At 41.2% G+C, this 27,087-nt stretch overlaps 5 protein-coding genes across 7 annotated transcripts in view; 1 reads left to right on the plus strand and 4 right to left on the minus strand.

The window, feature by feature from the left end:
* Positions 1 to 937: 937 nt before the first annotated feature.
* LOC138623642 (cytokine-inducible SH2-containing protein-like) lies at positions 938 to 3,701 on the minus strand. 3 transcript variants are annotated; one of them, XM_069703273.1, is made up of 3 exons: positions 3,412 to 3,701; positions 2,490 to 2,651; positions 938 to 2,260 (listed from the first exon to the last, which is right to left on the minus strand). In XM_069703273.1, the coding sequence occupies exons 2-3, from the start codon at positions 2,626 to 2,628 to the stop codon at positions 1,755 to 1,757; spliced, it is 645 nt and encodes a 214-aa protein (XP_069559374.1). In that variant the 5' UTR covers positions 2,629 to 2,651; positions 3,412 to 3,701; the 3' UTR covers positions 938 to 1,754. The 3 variants fall into 3 exon arrangements, with proteins under 3 accessions (XP_069559374.1, XP_069559375.1, XP_069559376.1); XM_069703274.1 differs by lacking the exon at positions 3,412 to 3,701 and adding an exon at positions 3,089 to 3,128; XM_069703275.1 differs by lacking the exon at positions 3,412 to 3,701 and adding an exon at positions 3,089 to 3,127 and having other exon boundaries at positions 2,490 to 2,646.
* Positions 3,702 to 6,665: 2,964 nt separating this feature from the next.
* Positions 6,666 to 11,755, minus strand: LOC138623643 (twinfilin-2-like). Its single transcript, XM_069703276.1, has 9 exons — positions 11,731 to 11,755; positions 10,881 to 10,958; positions 10,620 to 10,798; positions 9,639 to 9,734; positions 9,450 to 9,554; positions 8,994 to 9,119; positions 8,676 to 8,826; positions 7,152 to 7,273; positions 6,666 to 7,051 (listed from the first exon to the last, which is right to left on the minus strand). Exons 1-9 carry the CDS (start codon positions 11,753 to 11,755, stop codon positions 6,884 to 6,886), a joined length of 1,050 nt encoding a protein of 349 aa, XP_069559377.1. The 3' UTR covers positions 6,666 to 6,883.
* A 1,425-nt stretch (positions 11,756 to 13,180) lies between these two features.
* Positions 13,181 to 16,461, minus strand: LOC138623644 (WD repeat-containing protein 82-like). The gene is made up of 9 exons (XM_069703277.1): positions 16,098 to 16,461; positions 15,767 to 15,867; positions 15,606 to 15,672; positions 15,053 to 15,152; positions 14,495 to 14,611; positions 14,238 to 14,393; positions 14,071 to 14,140; positions 13,845 to 13,987; positions 13,181 to 13,759 (listed from the first exon to the last, which is right to left on the minus strand). The coding sequence occupies exons 1-9, from the start codon at positions 16,256 to 16,258 to the stop codon at positions 13,727 to 13,729; spliced, it is 948 nt and encodes a 315-aa protein (XP_069559378.1). The 5' UTR covers positions 16,259 to 16,461; the 3' UTR covers positions 13,181 to 13,726.
* A 372-nt stretch (positions 16,462 to 16,833) lies between these two features.
* Positions 16,834 to 20,064, plus strand: LOC138623648 (pseudouridylate synthase RPUSD4, mitochondrial-like). Its single transcript, XM_069703282.1, has 6 exons — positions 16,834 to 17,294; positions 17,959 to 18,166; positions 18,303 to 18,396; positions 18,720 to 18,870; positions 18,963 to 19,060; positions 19,860 to 20,064. Exons 1-6 carry the CDS (start codon positions 16,922 to 16,924, stop codon positions 20,055 to 20,057), a joined length of 1,122 nt encoding a protein of 373 aa, XP_069559383.1. The 5' UTR covers positions 16,834 to 16,921; the 3' UTR covers positions 20,058 to 20,064.
* A 925-nt stretch (positions 20,065 to 20,989) lies between these two features.
* The window catches only part of LOC138623645 (transcriptional regulator QRICH1-like), a 6,971-nt gene continuing 873 nt past the window's right edge, over positions 20,990 to 27,087 (minus strand). Inside the window, exons 2-12 of the mRNA XM_069703278.1 lie at positions 26,253 to 26,515; positions 26,063 to 26,137; positions 24,690 to 24,827; positions 23,747 to 24,601; positions 23,167 to 23,326; positions 22,842 to 22,996; positions 22,625 to 22,739; positions 22,436 to 22,544; positions 22,183 to 22,334; positions 22,007 to 22,097; positions 20,990 to 21,916 (exon numbers count right to left, since the gene is read on the minus strand). Of these exons, the coding sequence (XP_069559379.1) occupies positions 21,742 to 21,916; positions 22,007 to 22,097; positions 22,183 to 22,334; positions 22,436 to 22,544; positions 22,625 to 22,739; positions 22,842 to 22,996; positions 23,167 to 23,326; positions 23,747 to 24,601; positions 24,690 to 24,827; positions 26,063 to 26,137; positions 26,253 to 26,504 (2,277 nt within the window). The 5' untranslated portion in view covers positions 26,505 to 26,515 and the 3' untranslated portion in view covers positions 20,990 to 21,741. The remainder of the gene's footprint in view (positions 21,917 to 22,006; positions 22,098 to 22,182; positions 22,335 to 22,435; positions 22,545 to 22,624; positions 22,740 to 22,841; positions 22,997 to 23,166; positions 23,327 to 23,746; positions 24,602 to 24,689; positions 24,828 to 26,062; positions 26,138 to 26,252; positions 26,516 to 27,087) is intronic.

The following is a 27,087-nucleotide window of genomic DNA, read 5'->3' on the forward strand; positions in this document are numbered from 1 at the left end:
AAGAAGCACTACTGCCCACATCAGTGCTGTCACGCAAGTGCACGCTGTGTGACCGTATACTACATGCCCTGACATATTTCCCACAGCACATACCTGGCGTAATATTTAGTGGTGCAAACACTAAAAGAAAATTGCTTTTAATAAAATGACCACAAACTAGTTTACATGCAGTAAACCCCTTTTTGTTAGGATTTGCTTTGTAAATTCAACATTTTACAAGATAAGATTATCTTCTGAAATAAGATCCATAAAGCCAGACTTAAAGTTTGCCAAATAAAGATTTAAGATTAGTTCGCATCCCAACCAGATATATTGAAACACATTAAATAATCTATGAGTATGATAAAAATGATACATGTAATAATATAACACACTGAAAGTGACTCATCTGTGTTACGAGTATATTTATTTTGTATGTTTTAATTACATTTCCAGAATAAGACGTGTACTTGTGACTTGCAATGGAGTATTTTTACATTGTGCCACTTTTACTCTGATCTGAGCACACAGACACATGCCAAGTGTTGGTAATTGCATTAAATCTGCATGAAATAGCATTACACTAATAAACAGAAACACGATCTTAATAGAGACTGTCTTGAGAAGAGTGTATTGATAATGCTGATCCTTTGACTGTGGACTGAGAAATGGTTTAAAGCTTTCAGAACTGGCAAGTTGAGGCAGGGAGAGACAGGCCGTTCTCAGTTAGTGCAGCAGTGTATTAATAACTGCAGCTCTTACTCTAATCCTGATAAGAGGCTTTCTCAGCACTGCACAGTTCAAACTCGTGGAAACAAACTCAGACGCGTTTCCATGAAAACAGTAATAAAAACGGTTTAAAATTGACTTGTGAACTCACATCAAGTCTGCATGTCATGTAGGGATAGTCAGACCTTGATCTTCTTGCATTAATACAACAGGTTTTTTTTAAAAAAAATTATCAATGACCCCCTAACTACTTAGACTCTCAATTATACTGGCTGGACTTAATTATATTAAACAAAACCAAGCCAGAGTCATTACAATGACAAATCTCTCATATCCCACGCAGCCTCCAGACTCTGGCAGATAATCATCAAAACCTATGCTACACCAAGAGAGCCAGAACAGAAACTGATAATAATTTGAGGAGACATGTTCTGAAGAATTTCTGTAATTTTGTGTGCCCAGAGGTTGCAAGTGTTACACAAGACCACTGTTAGTTTTGGTGGTGGTTCATCAAGTTCATTGGTTTTGTGGAGAGTGAATAAACATCGCTCTGTTCAACGCTCCATTGTAAATGTAACCCCCCAGTGAGCTCCAAAGTAGAGAAAACCAGAGATCTTAAGACACAAACCAAAAATATGTCTAAAGCTATCTCTGTTCGATCAGCAAATCAAACAGTAGCTTCTTTTTACTGGTTTACTTAAAAGTTGAGGCTGCCTGGTGAAAAAAAACACCTGAGACCACTGGTTTAACAACTACTTTGTCTTCTTAATGGTGGCAAGTAGGTCACACAAAAAGACGGAGAAAGAAAAACACATCAACTTAGCATTGCACATATCACAGTAGCTGAAACAGACATATAAAAATAACTTAAACAAAATTTTGAAGAACAGCAGTAGCACTGGTCACACTGAGGTTTAGGGTACTGAAACCATAACGTTCTCTGCTGCCAAGCATCTCAAACTGTTCTGGATTCGCAGCATGTGGTCACGGAGGGTGACCCTGATCACAATCTTGTCTCTTTGTCCTCTGTCGAAGGGAGGAGATCCTCATATAGAGAAAGGGTAGTCCTTCAGGTAGCGCAGCAGAGACTTTGGGAGGGGCAGCTGGTTGGGGCAGTTTGCGTGTCTGTTGATGGTGAGGCGCGTCAGGTGCTGCAAAGAAGGGAAAATCTCCAGTTTGTGTAAGGGGTGCTTCAGCTTCAGAGGGACTCCGCTGTCTTTAGCTGTGTGCTGTGCAGGCTCAGGCTTCGTTTGGGGGTGGATGTCATCGGATGTCTGATGCTGTCGCGTGTGGCCTGAGACGGTGTGGTGCTGTACAAGGCTGAGTACATCAGGAAAGGTCTGCAGGTGAGGCAGGCCAGGGGAAATGGAGTCCAGCCAAAAACAGCCCCTGCTGTACTCTATCCGCACACTGGTAGGGCCACAGCGGGTCTTCACCGACAGGGCCAGCATGTACTGAGGGTGACTGCTGTCCCGCACAAGGAATGTCCCTTCAGACTTCGTCAAGAGAGCTTCCCGAGCTTCACTCGCTGAGATAGAACCCCAGTACCAACCTGGGATAAAGATATAAGTCTGTGTTTATTTTTTTACATGCATGTTTGGGTGAAAATATCCATATGATTTGATTACTAAAAATCACTCTAGCTCTGTCCACAATATCATGCAGCGAGCCATGCACAGTGTTAGATCACCCTCATCATATCAAATGAATAAAGTAAACTGGACTGAAGTAGAAACTGTCAGATGTTGTACTTTAATTAAATTAAATTGCTGCTGCTGTACCTGAGGTCTGCAAGTACTGAAAGGTGGTGGTGATGCAGCGGAGGTCCTCTGCTGGATCCCAGGGTGGAGGCGAAGGATGTGGGCAGCATGAACTTCCTTGGTCTTCATGATGGGAAATGGTCACTGCCCGGGCAACCATCTCTGACTGTTAGCACACCTGTCCTGTTGGAGGATAAACAAAATAGCCATCAAACTATATTTTTTTGGTGTGCAAGTTTATACTAAATTATGTTCCAAATATGCTCTGAATTTCTGAATCATGTAAAATATTTGTTTTGGTTGCATTTTATATATATATATATCATCATCATCATCATCTTAATTAGCTATGTGACTATCATTGTCCAAAACAAGAAAATAACCTAAAAACCAAACATACAACAACAACAACAACAACAACAAAAAGCATGGAAAAAAACGGAACAACACAAAATAATATTAAAAACAACTGTAAAATAACAAATCAACAGGTCTGTAGCCCAAGGGATGCAGTCTTAAAATATTTCAGGAATTTCAGGCATTATTGTATTATGCGAGCATATATTTCCAAATAAAATGCAGGAATAAAAAGGTGTTTTAAATCACAACCTAATAAATACCGATGTAATTTGCTTGTTTATTTATGTGGAGGCCCATCAGCTGTTGCCAACGCTTCAGGGGGAAAAAACAAACAAACTAGGTTACATCAATTCATTGTAGCTATTATGTAGCCTGAATATATGTAAGCCATATGGCACACGCTACATATACGTAGCCTATGCACACACATAACACATTTACATACAAAACAGGAAATAATGATAATAATAATAATAATAATAATAATAATAAAACAATGACTGCATTCGTTTGTTATAGCGATAATAAGCACAGCAGCGTACACAATGCAATCAAATGGCTACAACTAACCAAATAATCTTACCTTACATTAAGAACAATCATAGGTAATGCGACCAGTTTAAAAAGCAGCGAAAGAAAAGTCCGAAATAATCTCACACTATTTAAATATCACAACTGTGGCGGGTGGTAGTGAAAACACACATGCCTCAAAACTATCTGCTGTCGTCAAAATGAGAAAATGCATCCGTCTGGTCTGCTACCAGTGGAAGCTGTGAGACTGAGGAGGAGTGTGAGCTCTTTATTCAGTGAAGTGCGGGACAGAAAGCAGCTCAGTTCAGCTGGACTGACAGAGGTTCCCGGAATCTGTTTCCCAGAAAGGTTTTGTGTTTCAGCGCCCGCAGTGACAGGAGAGCTGCTGCCAGCAGGCTCACGGGGCTCCGTCAACACGCACCGCTTCCTGCTCAGCCTTCAAAATAAAATCTGACAAAGGAGCTACTTTTTGTGAAGACGAGCTGAGAAATCTTCTTAGAAAAAAAAGCAGGAGTAACAGTAGAAATGCCAAATTTTAAGATAAGCTCGTCCTGTGTCTGCTTTCTGGAAATCGACTGTTTTTCCATTGCTGTCTAAATTGAAGCCGTGATTTTAGACGTGACAACCCAGATTGCAAACAATCCTTGAAACCGTGTTAAATCAACATTATTGTCAACGTTAATTTCATTGAATCTACGTTGAGCTCTAACGTTGATTCTTAATCACTTTTGCACCCTCGGTTAATATTGAAACAACTTTGAAATTATAACTAAAGATGAACAGTACTTCAATGGTAGTTTTGTCTGTTTCATTTGATAATGCCTGTTTTTTTTTTGCTTTTTTAATCAGAAAGCCGTTGCTTCAGTGTAAAGGTGCAGTCAGTCTCTCACACAAATCTGTTCATGGAATACCTAACAAAAATATTGTATTGAAAAGCGGCTTCATTAAATCAAATAACTTTACAAATTTAGTATTGTGACATTGTGTGACATTGTGTAGCATTGTGGCATTGTGATTGGAAATTTTTTTTGAAATCAAATAAAAATGATCAGAAGAAGCAGGGTGATACATAAAAAAATAATTAGGCTATGAGTTTTAGAAATGCACTGGATTGTTTTGCAACTTAATGATTATGTTTTATAGCCTATTATATCTATACTTATTTACATGCATATTCATTTAGCAAATGTAAATCATCCATAACTTCACTTTCTTTTGATTTTGATTGATTTCCTTCATTACTTATGTGAAGAAAAAAAAAACCTCTTATGTTGAAGGCCAATGGCATTACTTCCGGTAATGTTTGGGTATGTATTCTGTATATAAGGGTCTGATTACCTCTGCCTGTCTTGATGCAGTTGGCAGGTGTAACACTGAACAATCTGTGAGTGCAGTTGGGTTTAGGCAGGAGGGGTGAGGGTATGAACCAGGATCCCGTGGGACACAGATTTCAGTGCAACTCTGGCATGTGTTTAATGCTGCTTTCAAGTTTTATGGAAGTAATGTTTTCCAGCCATTGTACTGCATTTCTATATTATATTCTGTAACAATTGTATGGTTTCAACATTACAAGTGATTTCTAACTTAGTTTCATTTAAGTACTTTAATTTTTTATTTATTTTTTAATTTCCCCTTGGGGATTAATAAAGTAACTATCTATCTACTTAATAACATTTAGTTAATGTTATATAATAAAGCAAACATTGTAATTATGTTATCACTCAATCCCTTATTTCATTCACTAGTTCTCTACACACAAAAAAAACTTTCAGACTTTAATCTTGTCTTGTTAAATGATCATGAAGAAAATCTATTTTAATGAACTGGCATCTGGTATCTGAAGTCAGTGTGTCTTCACTCTTTGAAGACACACTGACTTCAGATACAGTTCAGTTCATTTCAAGGGTCATTAGGACCCGCTCCACAGTTCCCATGTGCAGAGATAATGACAGCTTGAAAGCTGCTATGCAGTTCTGAACCCTGTTTCCAAGAAAAAAAAAGTTCAACTCAACCATGTTTCCCTTGAGGAATGAAAGCGGCAGAACACACAGCTGAAGGCTTCTGGGTAGAGAGCCTTCCTGGAAAACACACAACAAATTGACCTCTACTACTGAGCCATGACCCCTGGTGTTGCTGCTGCTGCCTGCCTGCATGACTATAAGATCTCACTCGCACACAAAGAGAAAGGAATGAGAATACACGCGCTAGAAAATACAGAAAATATTTTATTGTGGAACCATGTAAAACAACAGCCTGCATCTGAATGTCATCAAGCCTTGATCAAGTGACCAATGAGGGCAACTGCAAATGATGTGGATAAATTTGGATCTGGTAAAGTGTGAACGGTGGGCACAGCATATGCCAAGGCAATATAACAGATAATCCACCCTGAAGCAGAAATCTAATAGTTATTTGTTTATTTGAGCCAGGTTGGCTGTTTCCCCCCGTTTCCAGTCTCTATGCTAAGCTAACCAGTCGCTGGCTTAAACTTCACATTTGAGTCAATTATCTAATCTTTCTTTATTAGTGCAAAGGAGTATAATTGCAAAACGTCCCTTTAAAAAGCCCACCTAGTGGTTTTCAACTGGTGGTTCGTGACCCAAAAGTAGGTCCGGGGGTTATTTTTGAGTGAATGTGTGCATGAAAAAAAAAAAAGAAATTGAGGGAAAAATCTTTTATTTGAAGTCTACAGAGTTTCTGATGCTATGCTTTTATTTTAAAGACAAGTGTTTCCCGTGACGCAGCACGTGTGCAGTAGCCCTTCACTGCCATCATTATCATGACAGTAACAACCAATACAAACATTGTCACATTAGTAGTTCTCATTCAAGAATTTGTAAACAGAGTTAGGATTTGATAAGTCTGCCTTTTTATTTAATATAAGATAAGTCTACCTTTTTATATAATATAAGTCTACCTTTTTATTTAATTGGGGTTTTAGCCATAGTTACACTTTTGTTGCACTTGTTTTGTTAATATTTTTAACAGTGCATGAAAACTTTGTCTATTAATTAGCTATTTTTTGAGAAATAAATTTGTAAGGCTCAAAACCTTGTGTCGCAACTTAATGACAAAGACAAATGAGGGTCCTGATGCTAGACCAGTTGAGAGCCACTGATTTTCTAGATGTGTGGATTATTTTATACAACCTGACCTATTTGGTATTTCTTGAAACATTCGGATCCTTGGTAGAAGTTGAATTCCACTTTTGTGGATGTCAACAAACTTTGGCTGCACAGCATGAATATGTAATGACTGACACACTCATGGTTCAGCTTGGTTTGAAACAAGGCTGTACATTTTATCTGTAAGATGGAGCATCACTTTCGCAAAAGTGTTCAGATTTATAAACTTCATATATAAATGAACTCTGCTTTAGGGTGGATTTTCCTCCTTTTCAGTATGGAATGTATGTCCTCAAGTAAAAATAAAGAAGCAATGGCTAGAAGCTAAATAGTCAAATAACAAGTCAATTCTTAGATATCGTGTCGGTTTGCTTGTGTATTATGAGGTGCGTGTAGTGTCTAATTTTCTTCCCCGTTCTCGCCTGCACCCTTGATTAGGCGTTTGTTGCCCCTCTTCCCTCCTGGGCCACGGGGCTTGGCAAAGGCCTGTTTTAAGGTGTGCTCAATCGGGTGGACCTCCTCATACAGGAAGTCTTCCGTCAGACCGTCGCCGCTGTCTATCTCCATCTGCAGAACAATGATTGGGCAGTTTGTTTCTACATTGTGGTGACAATGAAACTACTGATGATGGGTCCCTCTGTCTGTGGTTGATTTGGGTAAGCTGTACCTTTTTGGTGACCTCCAGCTGGTAGTCTCTCTCCACGTCATCCAGTAGCCTGTTCTTACAGCTGGAGTACAACATCCGCTCCTTGATGCTACAGGTGTACCCGGGCATTGAATATATGAACACTGGAACAGACATGAAGTTTGGTAGATGATACTTGAAGCACATGTAACAGTTTCTTAACTACTGCCCAGTTTTTGTTGACCTGAGGCTGTTTGGACGTTGGCACGTCAACCTGACTCGAATGCTTAAGTTTATCTGAACAGTGTATCGCATCCACCAACGACAAACTTTACGCTACGACAGGGGTGAAGAAGAAAATGCTCCTAGAACATCATGTCAATATTCACGGGAGGATGATGCCACAGTGGCTCTTAACTACATAAATGCGTCATTGTTCGACGCTGATTTAGACCGCCTTCACTTCCGCCGTTTGACCAAGCTGTCACATTTAGTTCAGAATAAAACCACCTGTACAGACCCTGTAAATGACACGAACAGCTCAGCAGTCTATTGCTTCTGCGTCATCTGTGTCAAGTGAATCATATCAATATGATTCAGTCAGTGACGGTTTAGAGTCATTCTGGCCATTTAGCTGATGGAAGTCAATTTTTTTTCCTTTTAGCTCTATTTGGCGTAACAACAAATATATCTATTATTGGCAACTTGGAAGTGACAAAATTCAGCATCTGAGTGGGCGAAAACACATGAACTCCTGTTGAACCAGGGATATCCCACTAGGGAAGCCAGAGGTTTTTGAGGGCACCCAGAGGCAGGTTTGGCACTTCATGGCAACATTTGCGGTGACATGTAAGCAATGTACTTATTCTCCACACAAATACAGTGATAATAAGGTGAAATCACCAGACTTTGTTAAATGCCAACTACAAAAAAAGCAGTACATCAAAATGTGTAGGAATGTAGTGTATAAATAATATTGCCCTCCTGAGCTGCATGTGGTGCCTGTGTTGGTTGACATGGAGGACAACAATATGGTTTGTCACTTTGCTTTATTCTGACAGCAGAAAAGTTGCAGATTTTTTAGAGACGGCTGTGTTGTCTGTTTGTTGTCCTCATGTGAACGCTCTCCTCGAGGGGCTGGTACTTTCCAAATTCGCAGCTGTTTGAATGCATGATGATGCTGAGCAAATCAGGATGTTTTTACGATTTCCCCCCCAATTTTTCTCAATTGTTTTTTTTTCATTTGTGACTTATCAACCGTTTGGTAGAGGCCTCTTTTTAAAGAAATAAAATGGTTGTTACTATTGCCGTTGGAACTAAAACGTGCAAAGAAAACGTTTGCATTTTTCTCGGTGAGGACATTAAAGGGTTAAGTTTGAGGATGGAACTCCACATGGTCACTTGACAAAGACCAAGAATAACATTCTGAGAACGTTTCTTACGAGAAGCTATCATTTCTGTGTTATTAATGTGGAGCTCCATTCAGTTTCTTTACAACTACAAGAAAAGCGACAGAACTTCTAAGAGATACTTGATAAGTGGAGAACTTGATGACTGTTTACTGACCCAGCGCCTCCTGCAGCTGGCCCTGATGGGAATGTTTGAACATGAAGAAGTGGTATCTGGGTGAGTCCATGGGAATCCTGTAGGGAAGCTCATGGGTTTCTGTAGGTTTGGTGTGAACCAGCTCAATGGTCTCATTCTCGACATCCAGCCTCTGCAACACAACGTACACAAGCAAGCTTTGTTCAAAGATCAAGTCATGAACTACAGATTTCTTTGCATTTTGCTGACAGTAGCACATATTTACAGCTTGTTTGCAAAGAGAATGTTACATGTTGCACACAGTGTTATGAGTAGTAAACATCTTCTGTCAGGGCTCACCAGCTGTATGTAGTTGATGCGTTTCTGCTTGAGCTGCTGTAGGGCTCGTTTGGCCTCTTCTTTTAAAGGGAACGCAAGACCCTGAAGAGTCTGTGCCCTTTTGTCTAAGCCAAACTCCATTGTGACCTGCAGGGAGAAAAAAAAAAAGATAAAGTTATGTACTAATTCTCTTAACACAAAAGCATAAAATTAACATCTACACACGAGATATAACAAACCCTCGTTCGTGCTGTTGGAGTCCCAATTCGTCTATATTCATCCTGTGGACATAAAGGACTGTTTTTATCTGTCTCCTTCTCTCACACACTCACACTTAAATTGTTATATCTGACAGAAAATCAACGTACCCATACAACTTTATCCTGAAGGGAAAAAAAAGCATAAAGGATGAGCACACGCAACAAGTTAAATGTGGTTTGTATCATGTTTAGACAGCCTGCCTTCTTTTTTGTGTACCTCTGTGACTTTAATTCGTTGTAACTCCTGCTCAGCTGCTGTGAGAGGAGCTGGGGAGGAGCATGAGGACTTGTGGCGCAGGTATCCCTGGAAGCACAGGTCATCCTGCAGACAGAAACACACCGACACACGGGTACTTAATCAAAAGCAGTAGACGATCATTCATTCTGCAGGAGGGATTTTACGAACCTCGACTGTGCCAAACATTTCGTCTTTGATGTGACCGCCTCCAAACTCTTTCTTCAGTGTGGCACGGGTGGCTGCATATACCATCTTCTGCCTCACCTGCAGGGTACCGGGACAGACAGGAGGACAAAATGAACTTCAACCTTAGTTACTACAGTCTGGGACTCTGCATTACTTTGGTTTTCTATACTTCCGAGTGTTGCTCTGGGTAATCATTTGAGTAAAAATATATATTTGACTAATTGTTAACTTCATTTGGATGTTTGAGCTTCACTGTGCAGGAGGGTGTATTTGCAGAGTTTGAGACGAGAAGGCATGTTCATATTTATCTGCTGAAAGGGGGAAAGTTTTGACCTCTTTACATACAAGCATGATCAAATTGAATCGGACATAAAATTATTATCCAAAGATGGTTATTTACCATGTCTTGGAGGGCATATTTAAATAATATTTTCTTAGACACAATGACTTTTTTCAATTGTGCATGGCTTTTATGCAGTTTCTAATCTGTTTTTATTTTTTTATTTATCTATTTATTGAAACACATGTTTTTGCTACTTTTGCTCTTGAAATAAAAGCTAAAGCCATACTATACTTTTGTCTCATCGCTGTGCCTAGATCTCCAATTTAAATCCCAAAAGTAGCATAAAGCAGCTTAACTCTCCTGCCAACTCACTTTTGGAGGTTGCTGCATCTACAAACCAGACATGTTGAAGGAGTTTCCTGCAGCTGTTGTGTAAAACCACAGAAACAATCCTTTTAAAATCTAAATTTCAATGTGTGTTTAGTAACAACAACCACAATCTAAACCTAAATTTAAATGTTATTAAAAAGATGAATTTAGGTTTTTAATAGACTCCTTTATTCTCATTTTAATTTCTAACAATGCTCTCTGACATTTAGGTTTTACTCTTTTACATTTTTGGAATAATTGCAGCTGAAGAACATCTGAACTTGTGTGTGATCTGCCATCTCTAGACGCACTGGTGATTGGTCAGGTGACCAAGCGATGAAGATCCACTCATATCCCTGTGCATTCTGGGAATCCAGACGGTAGAGGATGTAGCACGGCTCCTGAGGCGTGAGCAGAGGAAGCAGGAACTGGTCGTAATCCTTGTCCCAGCTCTGTGCTGGCTCTCTGCATAAATCTAGCACCAACTCCTCTGCAGAACAAAAAGCGTCAGCAAACTCAAGATTCTGGACAAGTCAAAATGCTTCTGAATACAAAAAACATCTGGCGTTTACCGTTTCTGATGATGATCTTCATTATTCTGATGGCACCCCCCCTCGCTCGGGCCAGAAACTCTTTCAGCTCAGATGTTGCTGAAGTAACCAGATATAAGGCAGACAAGTCAAAACTGAGGATGGGGGGAATGAAAGCAAGTGAGACAGAGTTGGGTAAGTAAGAACTGACTCCACTTCAGGAAGAAAATTTGATCCACTGCCAGATGGTCATGCTGTTACCTAAAGAAGCTCAGAGATCAGACAAAAATGCACCAAAGACTCATCCACAGATTAGAATTTAAGAAATATAACAACTTCCAAACCTGTATTTTTTAATTTTTTTTTATCTTTATCAAAGAAAACTAGTTATAGCTATTTATTTTACTCCTTCCTCTCTCGCCATGGTTACCAAATACAGCGGTCTCATAAATGATGTAAGATCAGGTGAGAAAGGTGAGAGAGGTATGCTTCCGTCAACCCGCCCCCCTACGCTCCAATTACCAGATGCTATAACACACACACACATACAGTGCTATTAAACTGTCTATGCATGTTTATAGGTGCGAATCATCACGATCACATTTATCAAAAAAGTGAGGACAGACATTTTACCCAAGTCAGTCAGAAAATGTCAGAGATGTGTAGCTTTTACAGTCCACAATTATTACTGTTCACAAATAAATGAAGTTGATGAAGTTAAGTGACCAAAGCAGAATAATCGTTACAGTTTACAGAATACCTTCTGTGAGATTATTAGGATGTATTTGCCGCAGCACAGCTCAGAGGCTAAAAAGAAAATTTGAAAAAGCACTTGTAAATGTAAATTTAAAGGTTTCATAACAAAAAAAAAAACAAAAAAAAACGAACTTACCGTTAATTCCAGTTTGGTGTGACATCTTTTGGCAGTCAAATTTTACACTCCTCTAATGCAAGAAGGACCAGGTCCAGGTCTCTGCGTCCTCGCTCTTCTTGCGAAACAGGTAGGCTGGCTCTCCACTGATGGCAGACAGATGGACCCACGCGCACCAGTGACATAAACGCCTTGAGGGTGACTCAGGAGCTTCCTAACACCTGAAATACAATCTGCGGAACTGTGGCTGATGAGTAATAACGTGCCTGTCAGTGGATATGCCACCCTAACCCCTGATGTAAAACTCTTTGCGTATCGATGACCACAACCTTAATAGTCTCAGCGGGGGAGCTTCTCGCAGGTCACATACTGTCCTGTACCGTACTGTGTGTGAGGTGAACTAGGCTGTGCAGACATCCACTGCTCCTGACTCCAGTGGTCAGTACAGAGTTTTCACATGCTGCCACCTGTTAGGACATTTTATCAATCATTCACATAGAATGTCCGATCAGATCAGGCAGATGCAATGGCATGATCTCAAATTCCAGCCACCTGGTCACAGAAACGTGACACCAAAGCAAGAATGCGATGCAACATTTCAACATCGTTCCCTGGACTGAGAATTATTGGGCGTTTCAGGCGTAAGTGGCCAGTGTGTTTTGTGATTTTGATCAGCAAAGCTAAATTTAAAAGGCGAGAATAAGGCAGGAGGTACCTTAAGCCACTCAGCATTTTGAAATATGAGAATATGTGGTTTCTTGTGACGATGATACAAACACTGCTCCTCCTGAAGTGTAAGGTGAAGAGCTCCAGACGTCTTGCGTGTTGAGTTGCCCCCTAAATGGTCTGAACAAATGGATCTATCACTGGACACTAGCAAACTCACTGACGTAACACACACAAAAGGAGTGTACAGTGTGTACACAAATGGGGGAGTGAGTGGAGGTGAAAAAAAATTGTGAAAGAGTAAAAATGTGTGTTAAATGCTTAAACTATCACAGAAACCTTCCACACATCTTTCTCACACACACACACACACACACACACACACACACACACACACACACACACACACACACACACACACACACACACACACACACACACACACACACACACACACACACACACACACACACACACACACATGACGGATGTGGGTGAGAGAAAGATAAGTGTGTACCTGTGAGGTTACCTGTGATGGGATCATCCATTATTCACTCAGTGGTGAGTACACAACCCAAGCATCTATACATTATTCAACGTGGCTCCCACCCTCTCCTCCACTTCAAGAAGACACACTTTATGTGCTCAAAAAAAACATCCATTCATCAAACTAAATAAAGCTGCCTGCACTTCTGTCACACTTACATGTGTGTTCACAAACTAGTTTATGGACTGATGTTCTGTTTGCAGCCGTTAGTGCAGAGTCATTGTTGAAAATCACCAATACACCCATCATACAATCATCTAAAGAAAAAAAAATATTTATAAGGACACAGTATTATTTACTGTGCTTAAGGTTGTAAATTATTCATACACACAAAGAGCATCAAAATCAATCTTTTGTACTGAAGAACGTGAATATCTCAACTTCCTGAGGAAATGACTATTATCAACCCTGGCATGTGCATGTATATCAAGAATTAGGTTGATGGCAAATAATTAAAAACAATAGCTCTTTTTTAAGAAACATTAAAATGGTTTAATAACAAACCTTTTGTAAAAAAACAAAAACAGAGGATTAATCAGTTAAATTGTACATAAAAGGCTAAAATGTAAACTAAATGTCTCTTCGCAAAAATAAATAATAATAAAAAAAAAGTAAGGTAAGTGATATTTTACACGGATACCGCAACTCAATCTTCTTCAAAAGTTTAAAAATACTGTTGGTAAAAACTGTAACATCAAATACAAAGAAAAATAAAGAAAAAAAACCATACTATTAAGTCATAAAAAGTCCAGCACATTATTATATCCCACTTCACTGCACGGTGGTGATGTGTTTTTGGTTCCTCTATAAGTCTTCAACACAAGGGAGCCAAAATGTCTGTAGAGAAAACATATGGAAATGAACATTATATTCACAGCAGTTTGTCCAGCAGGAGAGATTGATGTGATTTGTTCGCTCTCACCATGTTCGTGCAGGCACTAGCAAACGTCAGGTATCTGGGGTTAAACTGTAGAGTGTTGATGGGTCCTGGATGTTTCCCATCCAGCACGGCCACCTTCATCCCGCTCTCAGTGCTCCAAACATGAACTCTCCCGTCCTCTGAGCCTGCACGAGGCAGATTTCATCACAGTCACAACAGAGATCTGACAGGAAAAGACCCAAAACAAAGCAAAAGTGTTTCAGCTCACCGATCATGACAAACTGTGAGTCGGGAGTGAAGCAGGCCTCCAGAGAGATGCCCTTACTGTTGTTGTAGCCCTTAAAACGAGCAAACACAGGATCACTTCCAGCTACTTAAAAGTAAATGTACCAATATAAAAACAAACATAGCTTGGTGCGTTTATTTGTCTCTTACTGAAAAAGTGTGAAGCACAGATCCATTGAAAGCATTCAGGACACGGATGATCCCTGCGTTTGTAGAGATGAGAATCTGTTTCCCGTCGTTACTGAACTTGAGTCCAGTCCAGTCACAAACACGATTAAACCTCGTCTCAAAGCAGGCAAAAGGCCCCTTTAAACAAGAAGATTTAAGATATCGTAATAGTAGTTTTTTTGAAGGTCAGCTCCCACATTCATGCATACACACACAAACACAGACACACTGAAATGTACCTTGTCAAAAGCACGAAGGTCATACAGTTTGATGGCCTGTGATTCCACCCCTGCAGCAAATATCAGCCCGTCGGGGTCAAACGAACACACAGGTTTCCCCAGTGGGTTAGTCAAACCCTGAAACACAAACAAACACAAAGGAAATCAGTGACAAGTTTCAACAGGAAGTCGGGATTTTGAGGAAATATGCAAAAGAATTACCACCATATTCCCGCCTCTGTATTTAAGGGTTTTTATACATTTTGATATTAATGTGTCTCCTTCAACTTAGTATTTGTTTATGGTAGAATATTTTACAACATTGTGTTTTAGCTGCTGCGTGTTGGTCCAGTTTTACATCTGAGCAGATGTAAGTGTAAGAAGTGGTTCCTAAAGCAGGACTGGAGACCCTCAGTGGTCTCAGGACAAATGCTTATTAAAACGGGGTTAGTTAGTTGACTGCTGGCATACAAAGCACCAGCTGGTATTGCAGTAGCTGTCTGTAATTATACATCTAAGTAACTGCCGAACATGGCGAGAGCGGAGGAAGTGTCATTTGCCAGTTCACGGACTACTCACTTGGCAGTTTGGAGAGCGCAGGTCCCAGATCCGGATCGTCTTATCCAACGAGCCAGAGATAAAAGTATCATCCACTGGTGACATGGAGAGAGCAATAACCCTGGTACAAGAAACACATTGACTTTAACCATAAAGGAGTGCATCGTCTTCAAGACCAGATCAAATTAAGTCAAACTTGGTAATTTATGTATTTGACGACAACAAGCTGTTCAGGAATGCCTTTTAAAAATGTCATGTTCTTTGTGTATTTGTAGAACATCGAGTACACGTGAAAAAAAAAAAAGCATGTTTGAATATAATCTTCAAAGACATGGCATGTAAAAAATTCCTGCAAAATAAAAGTTCTGGCTTCTTGATTTAATCTGATTGGTGGAGCCCAGAGCTTGACATGTTCACAGTAAATATATCTCCGAGCACAAAAATACAGAGTATGCATTTACTTTGTATTTCTCCATATAATGTGCATACTTTTGTAGTGATCTTCGATTTGCTCACATTCATGACACTACATTTTGATCAAAATTCAGGTTGGTCCTCGGTTGCCTTTACTCACCTCGCAGTGTGACCTGGGAAATATCTGATAAACTTGTTGTCAGTGAGTGACAGGTATCGGATGGTGTCTGAAAGATACAAAACCACATTCTGTTTTCCAGAATTTATCACATTGAGTTGTGGTGTTTATTCCCTGTTTGGCGCTTTGTGCGGAGTTATCACCATCAAGTTTGTTGGAGCTGTAGACCACCGTCTGAGTGTCTCCATGGGTGTAGCGGATCAGGTCTACTCCGTACTTCTTGCTGTACAGGGTCCTTTTAGGTCTGTGGAAGGACAGAACAAAAAAAGACATGTCAATCATGGACCTGAAAACACCGGAAACATGCAGCACTACCACAATAAAGATACACTCACATTGACCAATTCATCTAAAGATGTTCACGCAGGGCAAAAAAAAAAAAAAAAAAAATGCACTTACATTTGAGTTTAGTCTTAAAGTTAATCACACTGTTTACACTTGATTTTTCTTTATGTCTTAATGATACCCACTTACCTTCCCTCTCGGATGTCATATAAAACGATGCAGTCGTCGTCGCCGCTTGAGATCGCATTTTCACCATTGGGGCTGTAGTCCACACAGTTGACTTTCTGTGAATTTTCTCGATAGGTCCTGGCAACCCTGAAGCTCCGTAACACGCCGTCTGTGATCCTCATAGCGGCGGCACGTTTTTTAATACACAATTAAAAACTTACAGTGTAAAACAAAACTGCGGTCCTCTCCTTCAGCAAATAAATTCTGTTTGGCCAAGCCATGCATGATAATCGTCCTTTAGACCGCTGAAGCTGATCAAGGTCTTACATTTTCACTAAAAAAACAGCACTAACCAAAATACACTACAACATGCATCAGTACCTACATAGTCTATAATCAGTTCCTACTGGCTCGAGTGATAATACACTCGGTATCTACCAGGCGGGCGGTGTTGTCCAATTCCCATTGCATTCAACGGCTTCAACGAACCGGTCGGTAGAAATAAAAAAAACATAAAAACGAGCATACCTAGTGTCACAAAAGAGGAAATTACGACACTGCAGGAAATTAGTCATAATATTCATACGGTTTGTTGTTGGATTTTTAAGTCAAGAATAGCATTTAAATGACTGAATAAGTTTACGTTATGGCATCTTCACTATTAAAATTATTGACATATTTGATGTAACATATTCTTTTTTTTTCGGTTCAATTTGAGTGGAAAACGCTTTTATTCTGAAACGCAATGGCCCGGAAGTGTTTAACAAGGGCGCACGTTTCCTCCTTCAGAGTACACGGTTTGTATTTCGACGCTCATGTGGCTTTATTAGCTCCACAGAGCCACAATGAACAGCTTCAGACGAGCAGCTCGTATGTGTGACCGGAGCTCCGGCCTCCTCTTTCGGGTTAAACCGCAGACTAACTGCTGCCGGGGGCAGGCGACTGCCCCCGGACACGCTGCAGGCTCCGACACCGGTGAGAAACCGCGGCTGAGAGCGATCGACCTGGCCCGGAAGGTCCAGCAGGAGGGGACGAAGACGGGGGCACCAGAGCCTCAGCTGTCCGGCCAGCAGAGGAGGGTGATGGACCTGAAGCGTTTCAGTCTGCAGCTGCAAAACGTGCACCCTAACGTGCTGGCCAAACACCTCCACAGAAGTGTGCTGTACCGGGATAAAGATGTGGCTGTCATCAACAAACCCTACGGTGTCCCTGTGCGAGGTAAACAAATCAACAGAGCTGCCTCATGTCGTGGGATTTACAGAAGAACGCTTGTTTTATGTTTGGGAATGTGTGGAATTAGTTTTAAGAGAGGAACGGAGGATTCCTTGTATCGTCGGTACGTTTGTTTAATATCCTCTCGATTAATACATTAATTGTATAATCTTTAAAATGTTGAAGATATTCAGAATCAAAAGCTCCGAGACCCAATATGGCATCTTTATAGATGATTTGTTTTGTCCAACCCACAGTCATAAACTTAAAGGTATTCAGTTTAGTACTAACACAGTAAAGCAGCCGCATGCACTCAGTTCAGGAGCTGGAATCTGCATGTTGAGGACTTTTTCTGGACTAAATGATTTCAATGTTAAATCTTTGTGTTGTGATTAACATTTTAATGAGCTCTACTCTGTTTTGTACTACTGTTGTGTTTTGGTTTGATGATTGGACAAAACCATCAATTTGAAGTTGTTACTCCTCGACTCTGAGGACATTGTTCACCATTTTGTGACATTTTATAGCCCTAAAGATTATTCTGCACATTAATGGAAACGAATGTATTTAAAAAAAAAAAAGTCTCGGTGAGTGTATATTCTGTTACTAGTACTTTATTATCTAAACATATTGTGATATCGCAACATTGTTGTTGTTGTCGTCTTCTCAGTTGACTCCGGGGTCACGTCCATCTCCTCCGTGCTTCCTGTTCTCTCCAAAATGATGGACGGGATGAAGATAAAGTCCGATTCTCAGCTGCTCCCCTGTCTGGGTCTGGAAAAGGACTCAACGGGAACCCTGCTGCTGGCGAGGAGTGAAGAAGTGGTGGAGCGCGTACTCGCCCTGAACAGAAACAACCAAGTGCAGCAGAAATACTGGTGAGCTGAAGGATGGCGACAAAGAGTAGAGGTTAAAGTAGGACTGAAAGATCGTGCGTCCTCACAGTGGCACCGCATGCTGCAGTTTAGCCGAGGATGTCCGTCACGCTTTCACGTCTTCAATGTTCTTCTTCAGGGTCGTCACGGTTGGTGTTCCTGTGCCGTCCGAAGGGCTGATTGACATTCCCATAATAGAGAGAGAGGTCACCGGTCCTCAGCCGCACTTCAAGGTGTCTCTTCTTCTGTGGTTTTGATGCTTAAACAGAAATTGAGATCATTAATGGATGTAATGAACAGAGAAAACACCAAACATGTGCTCGTTGTAGCCTCACAAGTTTTTTTTTGGTCTGTTTTGCGGTACATTAAATGCTTTGGATTCTTTTTTTTTTTTTTTAATTTTTTTACTGTTGGTCACATTATTATCCTGCTGTATATTTGCTATCTACAAGTCTTTAAAATAAATCTCGAGTTAATGATTAGTGGTGGCGTTGTTGAAGTATACACATTGATGCGCATAGTTTCTCCAGTCTCATAGCCTCTTCTTTAATTTCAGATGGCGCTCAGTCCTCTTTTTAGAATGAACGACGCAGGCGATGGTGTAACCAAGGTCCGAACCAATCGGCAGGCCCATCCCGCATTGACCAAGTACAGAGTCCTGGACAGCAGCAATGGTTGCAGCCTTGTGGAGCTCCAGCCTTTTACTGGTACGATGGGGGAATTTGTCCCTCAAAGTAACTGCCAAATGAATTTCTTTCTGGGAACATTTTCTACTTGATCTGCTCTCTTGTGTCCACAGGAGTGAAGCACCAGATGCGGGTTCATATGGCGTTTGCTGTGGCATGCCCCATTCTTGGTGACCATAAATATTCCCACTGGAGCAAATTGGCACCCCAGGTAAAGCACGTTTACACTGCACTGCAGTAGATGGGGTGACTGATTTAAATAGTGGTAATTAAAGAAGGCAGAAACATCAATCCCATTAAGAGCCTAATAGTGGGTCACAAATCCCACTTTCTACCTGCGTAACGCAACACTACTCTTGTATTGTCATGTCAGACTTTGCTACAGATGCTGTTTGTGTTCAACTCTTGCTGTTATATTCTCAAATAATTCTTGCTTAATGGCAATAAAAAATAACAAATTGCGGTGCACACTCAACAAGAAATAAGTGAGGAAAGTGTTGACATAAAAAAACAAACATAGAGCTGCTGATAATAATGGTCCCACTGCTGGCCTGTACAGTTACATACTCTCCATCACTTTGACAGATCAGTGCTCGTGTCGTATTTGGCTGTTTCCACTTTCGGAAGCCTAACATGAGCATTAGAGATGGCCTTTGTGGCAGCGCTGTAACTGTATTGTAATGTTATCTGTCACGTTAAGGGCCGGGATGACTCCCCAACTGCCCGAGCCAATCAGCATCTCGTACTTTCACCTCCGTCCCACATATTTCAATTTAAAGTTGTGCGACTCCTCTCACCGATCGTTAAAACTGCCCAATTGGGAGTCATTGCATTCCTGTTTTTTTTTAATCTGCTTAATCTTGTCAATGAGTTAGTTTATCCATGTCAGCTGTGGAACATAATTACACATATACAGGTGCAACACGGAGACCCATATTTCTGCAAGGACTTAAGTTTCTTTTTATCACCAGTCACTACTAAATAACTACATCATACATTTTGGTCCACAGAAATTACCGGAACGTATGCTTGGAAAGCTCGGTCTGGAACAGAGCAAGATCCGGCATCTTCCTCTTCACCTGCACGCGCGACAGTTAACGCTGCCTGGAACCAGCCAGGTTGACATCAACGTGTCCTGCCCCCTGCCCAAATACTTCACACAGACACTGAGTCAACTACATTTAACACTTCCTGATAAAAAAAGATGAAAAATAACCATCTCTGTGCTTTTTTTTTTGTTCAAATAATAATCCCAAAGAGTTTCATTCAAACCTGCAATGTGGAACTTTTGTCTCTGCCTCCTGCCAGTGAGAGTAACTACAAAAACACTGCCAACACCTGCCCGCGTCATCGGCTCACCCAATACTTCGCTGGTACAATTGTGGCTGTGAAACGGTGGCTTAATTGTGGATAAATAAAATATATGCAGAATTAATTAATAAGCATTTGCAGCACTACAGACTGAACAAGCTGGGTGTCTGTGGCAACATTCACATGCAAGTGTTTCCCATCACTCAGCAGCAGTTGTTCTGCCAGAGAAAGAAGGCGGAGCTAATGCAAGACTAGCTCTTCAACTCCCGTGTGTGTGAGTGTGTAGCAGTGTGTGTGTGTGTGTGTGTGTGTGAAGCGGTGTACTGAGAAGAATATCAAGGTGATACCTCTGATGTCACACAGGCAACACTGTTTGGACCTTTGGGATGTCCAGAAACATAGCTGTAATTACCGCTTATCACCACAGGTGTCGCCAAAGAGAACGAAACGGATCTCTGGGATTGTGGAGATTCTTTGCAATCCAACCCATATCCAGAATTACAAGACATTTATGAGTGATACAGGGAGAAATAAAGCATCATTTAAATTAAATAGGAACTCGAATAGCAAGCTGGGTTATTGTTGCACTGCTATGAGAGATTATCAGGAGGCTCTTTGTGAACAATGTGGAACCTAGTGTGTGACTGTACACTGCTATACAAATATATAGTGTTTTTTTTTTAATAATAAATGAAGCTTTGGAGCTATAATACAACTACTTGTTCCTGTAATTGAAATGTCACACCAAAGCATTATTAAAAGGCTTGCAATTACTTGTTAGCCAACACAGTGCTAATTGAATTGTTTGAGACGACTCTTGAAACGAGGATGTTTCCATCGGCATATCTTGTTTAATAACCTACTATACACACACATACATGGAGGAATAAGTTGGCAAAAATCCTTGATGGGTGTTTCAATAGCTAGCTTTGACCTGAGAAAGAATATTTCCAATCTCCTGAATGACTACAATATAGCACTTGACCTTGTGAATAGTTGAAGTTCAACTCACTCAAGGATCCACAAGCATAAGTTATGACATTGTTTTTGAAAAAACAGGCACAAGTTTTTCAGCTTTGAACATATCAATACATGGTCCAAAATGCAGTCAGTATACAAAACATTTGTGAGCAGTGGTCCCTGTAATTGTCTGAGATTTGCTGCATCCCAGTGGGACCTCCAAGAGAAGTAAGACGGCGTTAAAGGTCTGTGAGGTTAAGAAGTGAGAGATTAAATATCTTTGTGATATTGATAACATCAATCTCTACAGGAAAATATACCGACGCTTCTCAGCCGAGATCAATTGTGACCCAGCAGTGCTGAGACTCAGGCCTTGCTCACTTGCAGGTTCAAAGGTTACAGAGGTGATTGTTTACAAAAGTAGCCAAGAGAAAGAAGAGTCCACCGCACCAACAGAAAACAAAAACCTATGAATGTGGCGGGTGTAATCATGATACTCTCCTCAGAAGGAAAAGATTGTTTTCAGACGTTATTCCACTTTATTTGATGGCTATTAAGGTATATAGAGTCAGGATGGGTACTGCATAGTCAACGACCTCGAGTCCAGCCAGTCCTCTCCTTTTAGCTCAATCCCATGATCTCCTGGATCTCTCGGACCACGATGATGCGAGCCAGCATGTGCTCCACTTGCTGACTCGAAAAGGGCTGAGACGAGAACCACATCGGGCTGTTTGGTGCCACGACAGGCTCTGGAGTCATGTAGTACGCATCGTTACGGCCTTTGACGTTTTGAGGACTGGAAAAGAAGAAGGGCGTTAAGATTTTGACGTCCATACTAAAGAACAACCTCGTTTAGTTCAATATTTTTGTAGTGATTGCCCCTCACCATTTGAAGAGGTAAAAGTCATAAAGTTTGATGGGACAACGAAGAGGATTCTCAGGATCTTCGATCTGCTCTTCATATGGGTCATCGGTTCCTGAAAGAGACGTCGCACAGCAGGTGATCAGCAGCTATTGGAATTGGCAGAAAGACGTCAGCATGAATGTGACTAAACCGAGCACCTTTTTGTCCGCCACTCTGTGGCCCTTGTCCTTTAAGAAGGCGAATACTGGTTGCTTTGTCCTTGGCATTAGCGGGGTTCTTCTTTGTGTGTCTTAGGACCTTGGAGAAAGCTACTTTCATGTGCTGTTCAGGTGTTATCAGGCGGAAATACCTATGACGAATATTTGACCACAATCATATTTACATCTTTAATAAATGTCTGTGTCACCAAAGAAATTCAGGTTCACTCGATGGCGAGTGGTGGTTACTCACTTAGTATTGAAATACATCAGCGTTGTGAGCAGTGTGGCTGGTGAGTGTGCACCAAGCTGTTTACACTCCCACAGCATCTCTTCTGTCACATGACTCGGAATGACATAACCTGCAGGTGAAAATATAAAATACGTCATCGTCTCGATAAAAACAACAGAATGAATTTGTAAATTATTGATTCCGTCTCACCTAAAGGATGGACACTGGGTTTCCAGTCGTGCAGGATGTTGTGTAAACTCCCACAAAAGCGTGTGTAATACGGATCGGAGAAAATATCATCCACGCGTCCATTTTCAGACAGATACTATAAAAAAAAAAAAAAAAAAAGAAACATACAAAAACATTCACGAGTGATTTCAGATATTGTTTGGGCATCTTAATGTTTGAGCGTGGGGACGCCACTGACCTTCTGTATACACAAGAAAACATAATATAGAACATCCGGTGCAAACTGTTCTTCCTCTGAGCCTCGTGCCTCCTGAGTCATCAGGGAAAGCCCCAGGTTGAGCTCAGCCACAGCACTGGACACCAAGTCTTCCTGAAAACGCAGAGGCTGACGACCTGGACAGACACACAGAGAGATGAGAGAAGGCTGTATGAAGTTTACTTTATTCCTCAGTCTCAAACAGGATAAAAGGAAGTCCTAAATGAGCGTCAGTAAAACAGAAATCCTCCATTGGTTTCAGTGTAAGTTGACAAATGTCCAATATGAATGTAGCAGGTTTACTTACGTCCTATGGGTGCGAGCTTTATATTTTCCTGCTTGCTTAGTTCAGTGTTTTTTCGCTTCACCCAAAGGCGCCACACCTCCAGGCCCTCTTCTGGCTTCAGAGAGACCGGAACCAGAATCTCTGTAGGGGGTTCAGCTTGAGCCTCCGTCTCCACTTGAGCCTGTATGAAAAGCAAAGTAAAAAAAACATCAGATTGTGCAATGCTTTCTGGGAAGCGGGCAAACACACCTCGATTACGTAATAATTCTGCTAGATAATAGTACGATTAAGTGGTAATGCGATTATATCGTCATTCTTCCAGTCTGTCTAAAAGATTGAAATACAAGAAAGAAAAGGAAATTCTGACAGTGACAGTGATTCTGACAGTGATAGAAAAACAGCAAACAGCATATTTAGGAGATTTCAGGTATTGTTTTTTTGTATTTACTGACTATAAGGACACATCATCAAGACTAATTTCAAGATGAATTGTTTATGCATTCAGCGATAGAAAAACGAGAATAAAGATTCGGACAAATTCAGTTCCAGCCATATTGCTCACGGTCTGGCCTATAGCTGTAAAAAGAAAGTATTTTCTGACCTGCAGATGGAGCTGCTGCTCTTGTCCCTCTTCGACTTGGCCCTGCTGCTGGTTTGGGTCCCATATGTGTACCGACTGTGTCGTGTTGTAAGTCCCTCCGACAGTCTGCACCGCCAAAGGGATGTGAATGTTCCCGTTCATGAACTGTGCAGGGAACAGAGTCTGGACTATTTCTTCCTGCGTAGCAGTGGAGGCTGAGTGCATGTCTGCAGACCTTGATAAGGAACTTGGGGACATTTTGTCCTTGCCGTTGGTGGTAGTAACTTGCACCGTGTTATACGTCTCCTGTGGTATCGCAATGTGAGTTACACCCTGTTGTTGTGGAGTGGAGTACACGGGGATGGTCCAGGTCTCCCCTGTGGGACCTGTGATTGTTCCTGTGGTGCTGTACAGCTGAGCACTGTCAACAGTGAGCAAATCTGGTCGTAGGGACACATAGCTTTGCTGCTGCCCCTGAGGGATGGTTAGAACTGTGGCCACCTGCTGCCCCTGTGGAACGGCATAGGAAACAGCTAGGGGGACATCCACCTTACGCTTCTTGGCTGGTTGGAGAACAGTTGAGGCAGTGCCGGACCTCCTCTCTGCCTCCCTGGGAGACTCCTGTAGATGTGATGGTGACATGGCCTCTATGGTCTGAATCTGGATCTGCTGCCCCCCATGTAGCTGAATCTGTTGGCCAGCCTGAAGTTGAATTTGCTGACCCCCCGGCAGCTGAATATGCTGTGTTCCTTGTAACTGGATTTGTTGTCCACTTGACAGCTGGATTTGTTGTCCACTTGACAACTGGATTTGTTGTCCACTTGACAACTGGATTTGTTGTCCTCCCGCTACAGCAGCAAGCAACTGTGCCTGAATCTATGAAGCACAGTCAACATAGTCACAAAACATCAATAACATACCGCATGGATACACGTGATTTGGGCGACTGAACTGAATTGTGTACCTGCTGTTGCTGCTCCTCTGTGAGCTCTCCGTGCTGGACGAGCTGGGCTGTCGAGATCCCATGTAGGTCGTGCTGAGAGGGGGAGGCCACCTGAAGAACCTGGCCAACTGTTTGGCCCTGCTGTTCCTGGATCTGAACCTGGCACAGAGGGGGGAGTGAAAAAATAACAGGCAATGATAAAATAAATCCCATGTTTTCTATAGTAAAAAAAAAAAAAAAATAAATTAGATTATATATTTTTTTTGATAATGATGACGATAGTTTTAGGTCCAAATCAAAATGGTATTTCTGTTAGGAAAACATGAATCAAAACTGAGGCATATCAAACAGTCCATAGGTTAAACAGCTTACTGGGAAATTTGCCAAAGGAACAGTCTTTTCTCCACATAAAAAGTACTTATGTGGAATTTTCCATTCTATACCTTGGTCAAATTTATAATTTGATGGTTACAGTCAGTGAATAAAGTGCAGCAGTTGGCAGAAGGTGAATAGTTGATCCTTGAAATTTGAAATTGCTGCCATGTCTCCTCACAAGTATGACGCAACAAGGCTAATGCCAAGTGAACAAATAAAGGATCAAGTGAATGTGAGACTTTATGGACCCATATGTCCCAACTCACATTAAAGAAACAAGATGAATTGCTTTTATTTGATATTCATTTCATTTGATATGAAAGTTGTTTATCTGGTGTCACCTAGTTTTCAACTTACCTGTTACAATTTTTGCATAATTACAATTATTTGAGCTGACTGCATTTATTTTGCATATTCTTCAGAATTGTCTCCATTTATATGTATAAAAAAAGCTAAATGAAACTGGACTAAATGTTCAACTTCCATCAGTATTTCCACATCGTTTTTCCCTGTATAAAAGGTTTGAAATCATTAATTCCAATTATTTGGATGGCAATTAACAGTGAACTAAAATCGAATTCTTCTGACAGCTGTAAATACAGGTTTGAGGTCAGCATGTTGAGCACTGCTGCACTGGTGATAAATACAACTTTTGAACTGGTTACGAATAGGAGTCATTCATCCTGTGTCACAAGCAGATCCAACTAAGATGAATTTGAATTGAACTTGTAAACTCACACAAAACACCACCCTGTCATTTGTTTTCCTCCCGACACTGAGTGATGATGGTGTTTCTGGCCCACGGCCGCTGTGGCTCAGATGGTAGAGCAAATTCCTCACCAGTTGTAACATTGGTGTCCTCCTGTTCACGTGCCGAAAGGGTCCTTTGGCAAGACACTGAACCGCAAGCATCACCCGATCGCGTCGTAGCTCTGTCACCAGTAGTGTGTGAATGTGTGTGTGTGTGAAGGCACACGGTATGGTGAAACAGCGCTACGTTTATTGGTGTATAAACTAACCTGCACTTGAAGCTGCTGTTCCGACCCTTGGTGCACAGGCATTTGGGGTGAGATCTCCGTTGAGGTCAACTGCACCTGTTTTGGAACATGCGCATATTAGAAGTAGAGCAGATTGCACCACAACAAACAATAGTTACAATATAATTGAACAACAACAACAACAACAAAAACCATTATAGAAGGGTCTTACTGGGCAGGCCAGCTCTAAGAGAGATCCGGCCACCTCCGTGCTGTCAGTGTAGACACAGTTGGCACCCTGCTGCTGGTACACCATGGCCGTGGTGGTGCTGGCTGCCCCTCCCTGCTGGCTGAACTCTTGCAGCACCTCCGGGCCCTTGGCGAGAGACTCCAGGAACTCCTTCATCCTGTGCTGAGGCACGGTGCGGGCCTTCTGCCGCACATACTCATCAAAGGAGACCACCCCGCTCTCCTGCTCATTCATCCTCACTGGACCTGGAACACGATCATGTTGTTGTTGTTGTTGTTTTTAAAACATCCAAGAACAAATTTGTGACAAAGGCAGGGTACTTTTTACTGCTTTGGTTTGAACTGACTTGAGGGCAAAAGAAATCAACATTGAAGACTATTCTTTCTTAAGAAGGAGGGTAGTTTTTTTTTTTTTTTTTTACTCTTACAAGCAAGACATAATGAGATAAATAAAGCAATTTAAATATTTAGTAGTTAAGACGGAGTTAAACGTAATAAGATAATAAGTACATTTTTGACTTGGGGAGCTGAAACAATGAACTGCTGCGCTTCAATCAACTATTTCAACAAACTTCCAACATTACAGTCACAGATGAGCTCGAAGATAAAAAAAAAACCCGGAATATTTACTACGGGAGACAAATGAAGTTAAATGTTTATGGAGCCAAAACAACAACAACCCCACAAACAGCGTGTTTGTTTGACTTTTATCAACAGACGGTCAATCAATGGTGTGTACGTTACAGCTAGTTGTTAGCACGCTTAGCTTTACAATGTTAGCAAGGTGCTGTTTTGGTCACAGCCCGTACGGACAGCTG

The sequence above is a fragment of the Brachyistius frenatus genome, unplaced genomic scaffold (genome assembly GCF_029030835.1).
Source record: "Brachyistius frenatus isolate BFR_SWC_R1_liver_20210118 unplaced genomic scaffold, ASM2903083v1 Contig_45, whole genome shotgun sequence".
Lineage (NCBI taxonomy): Eukaryota > Metazoa > Chordata > Actinopteri > Embiotocidae > Brachyistius > Brachyistius frenatus.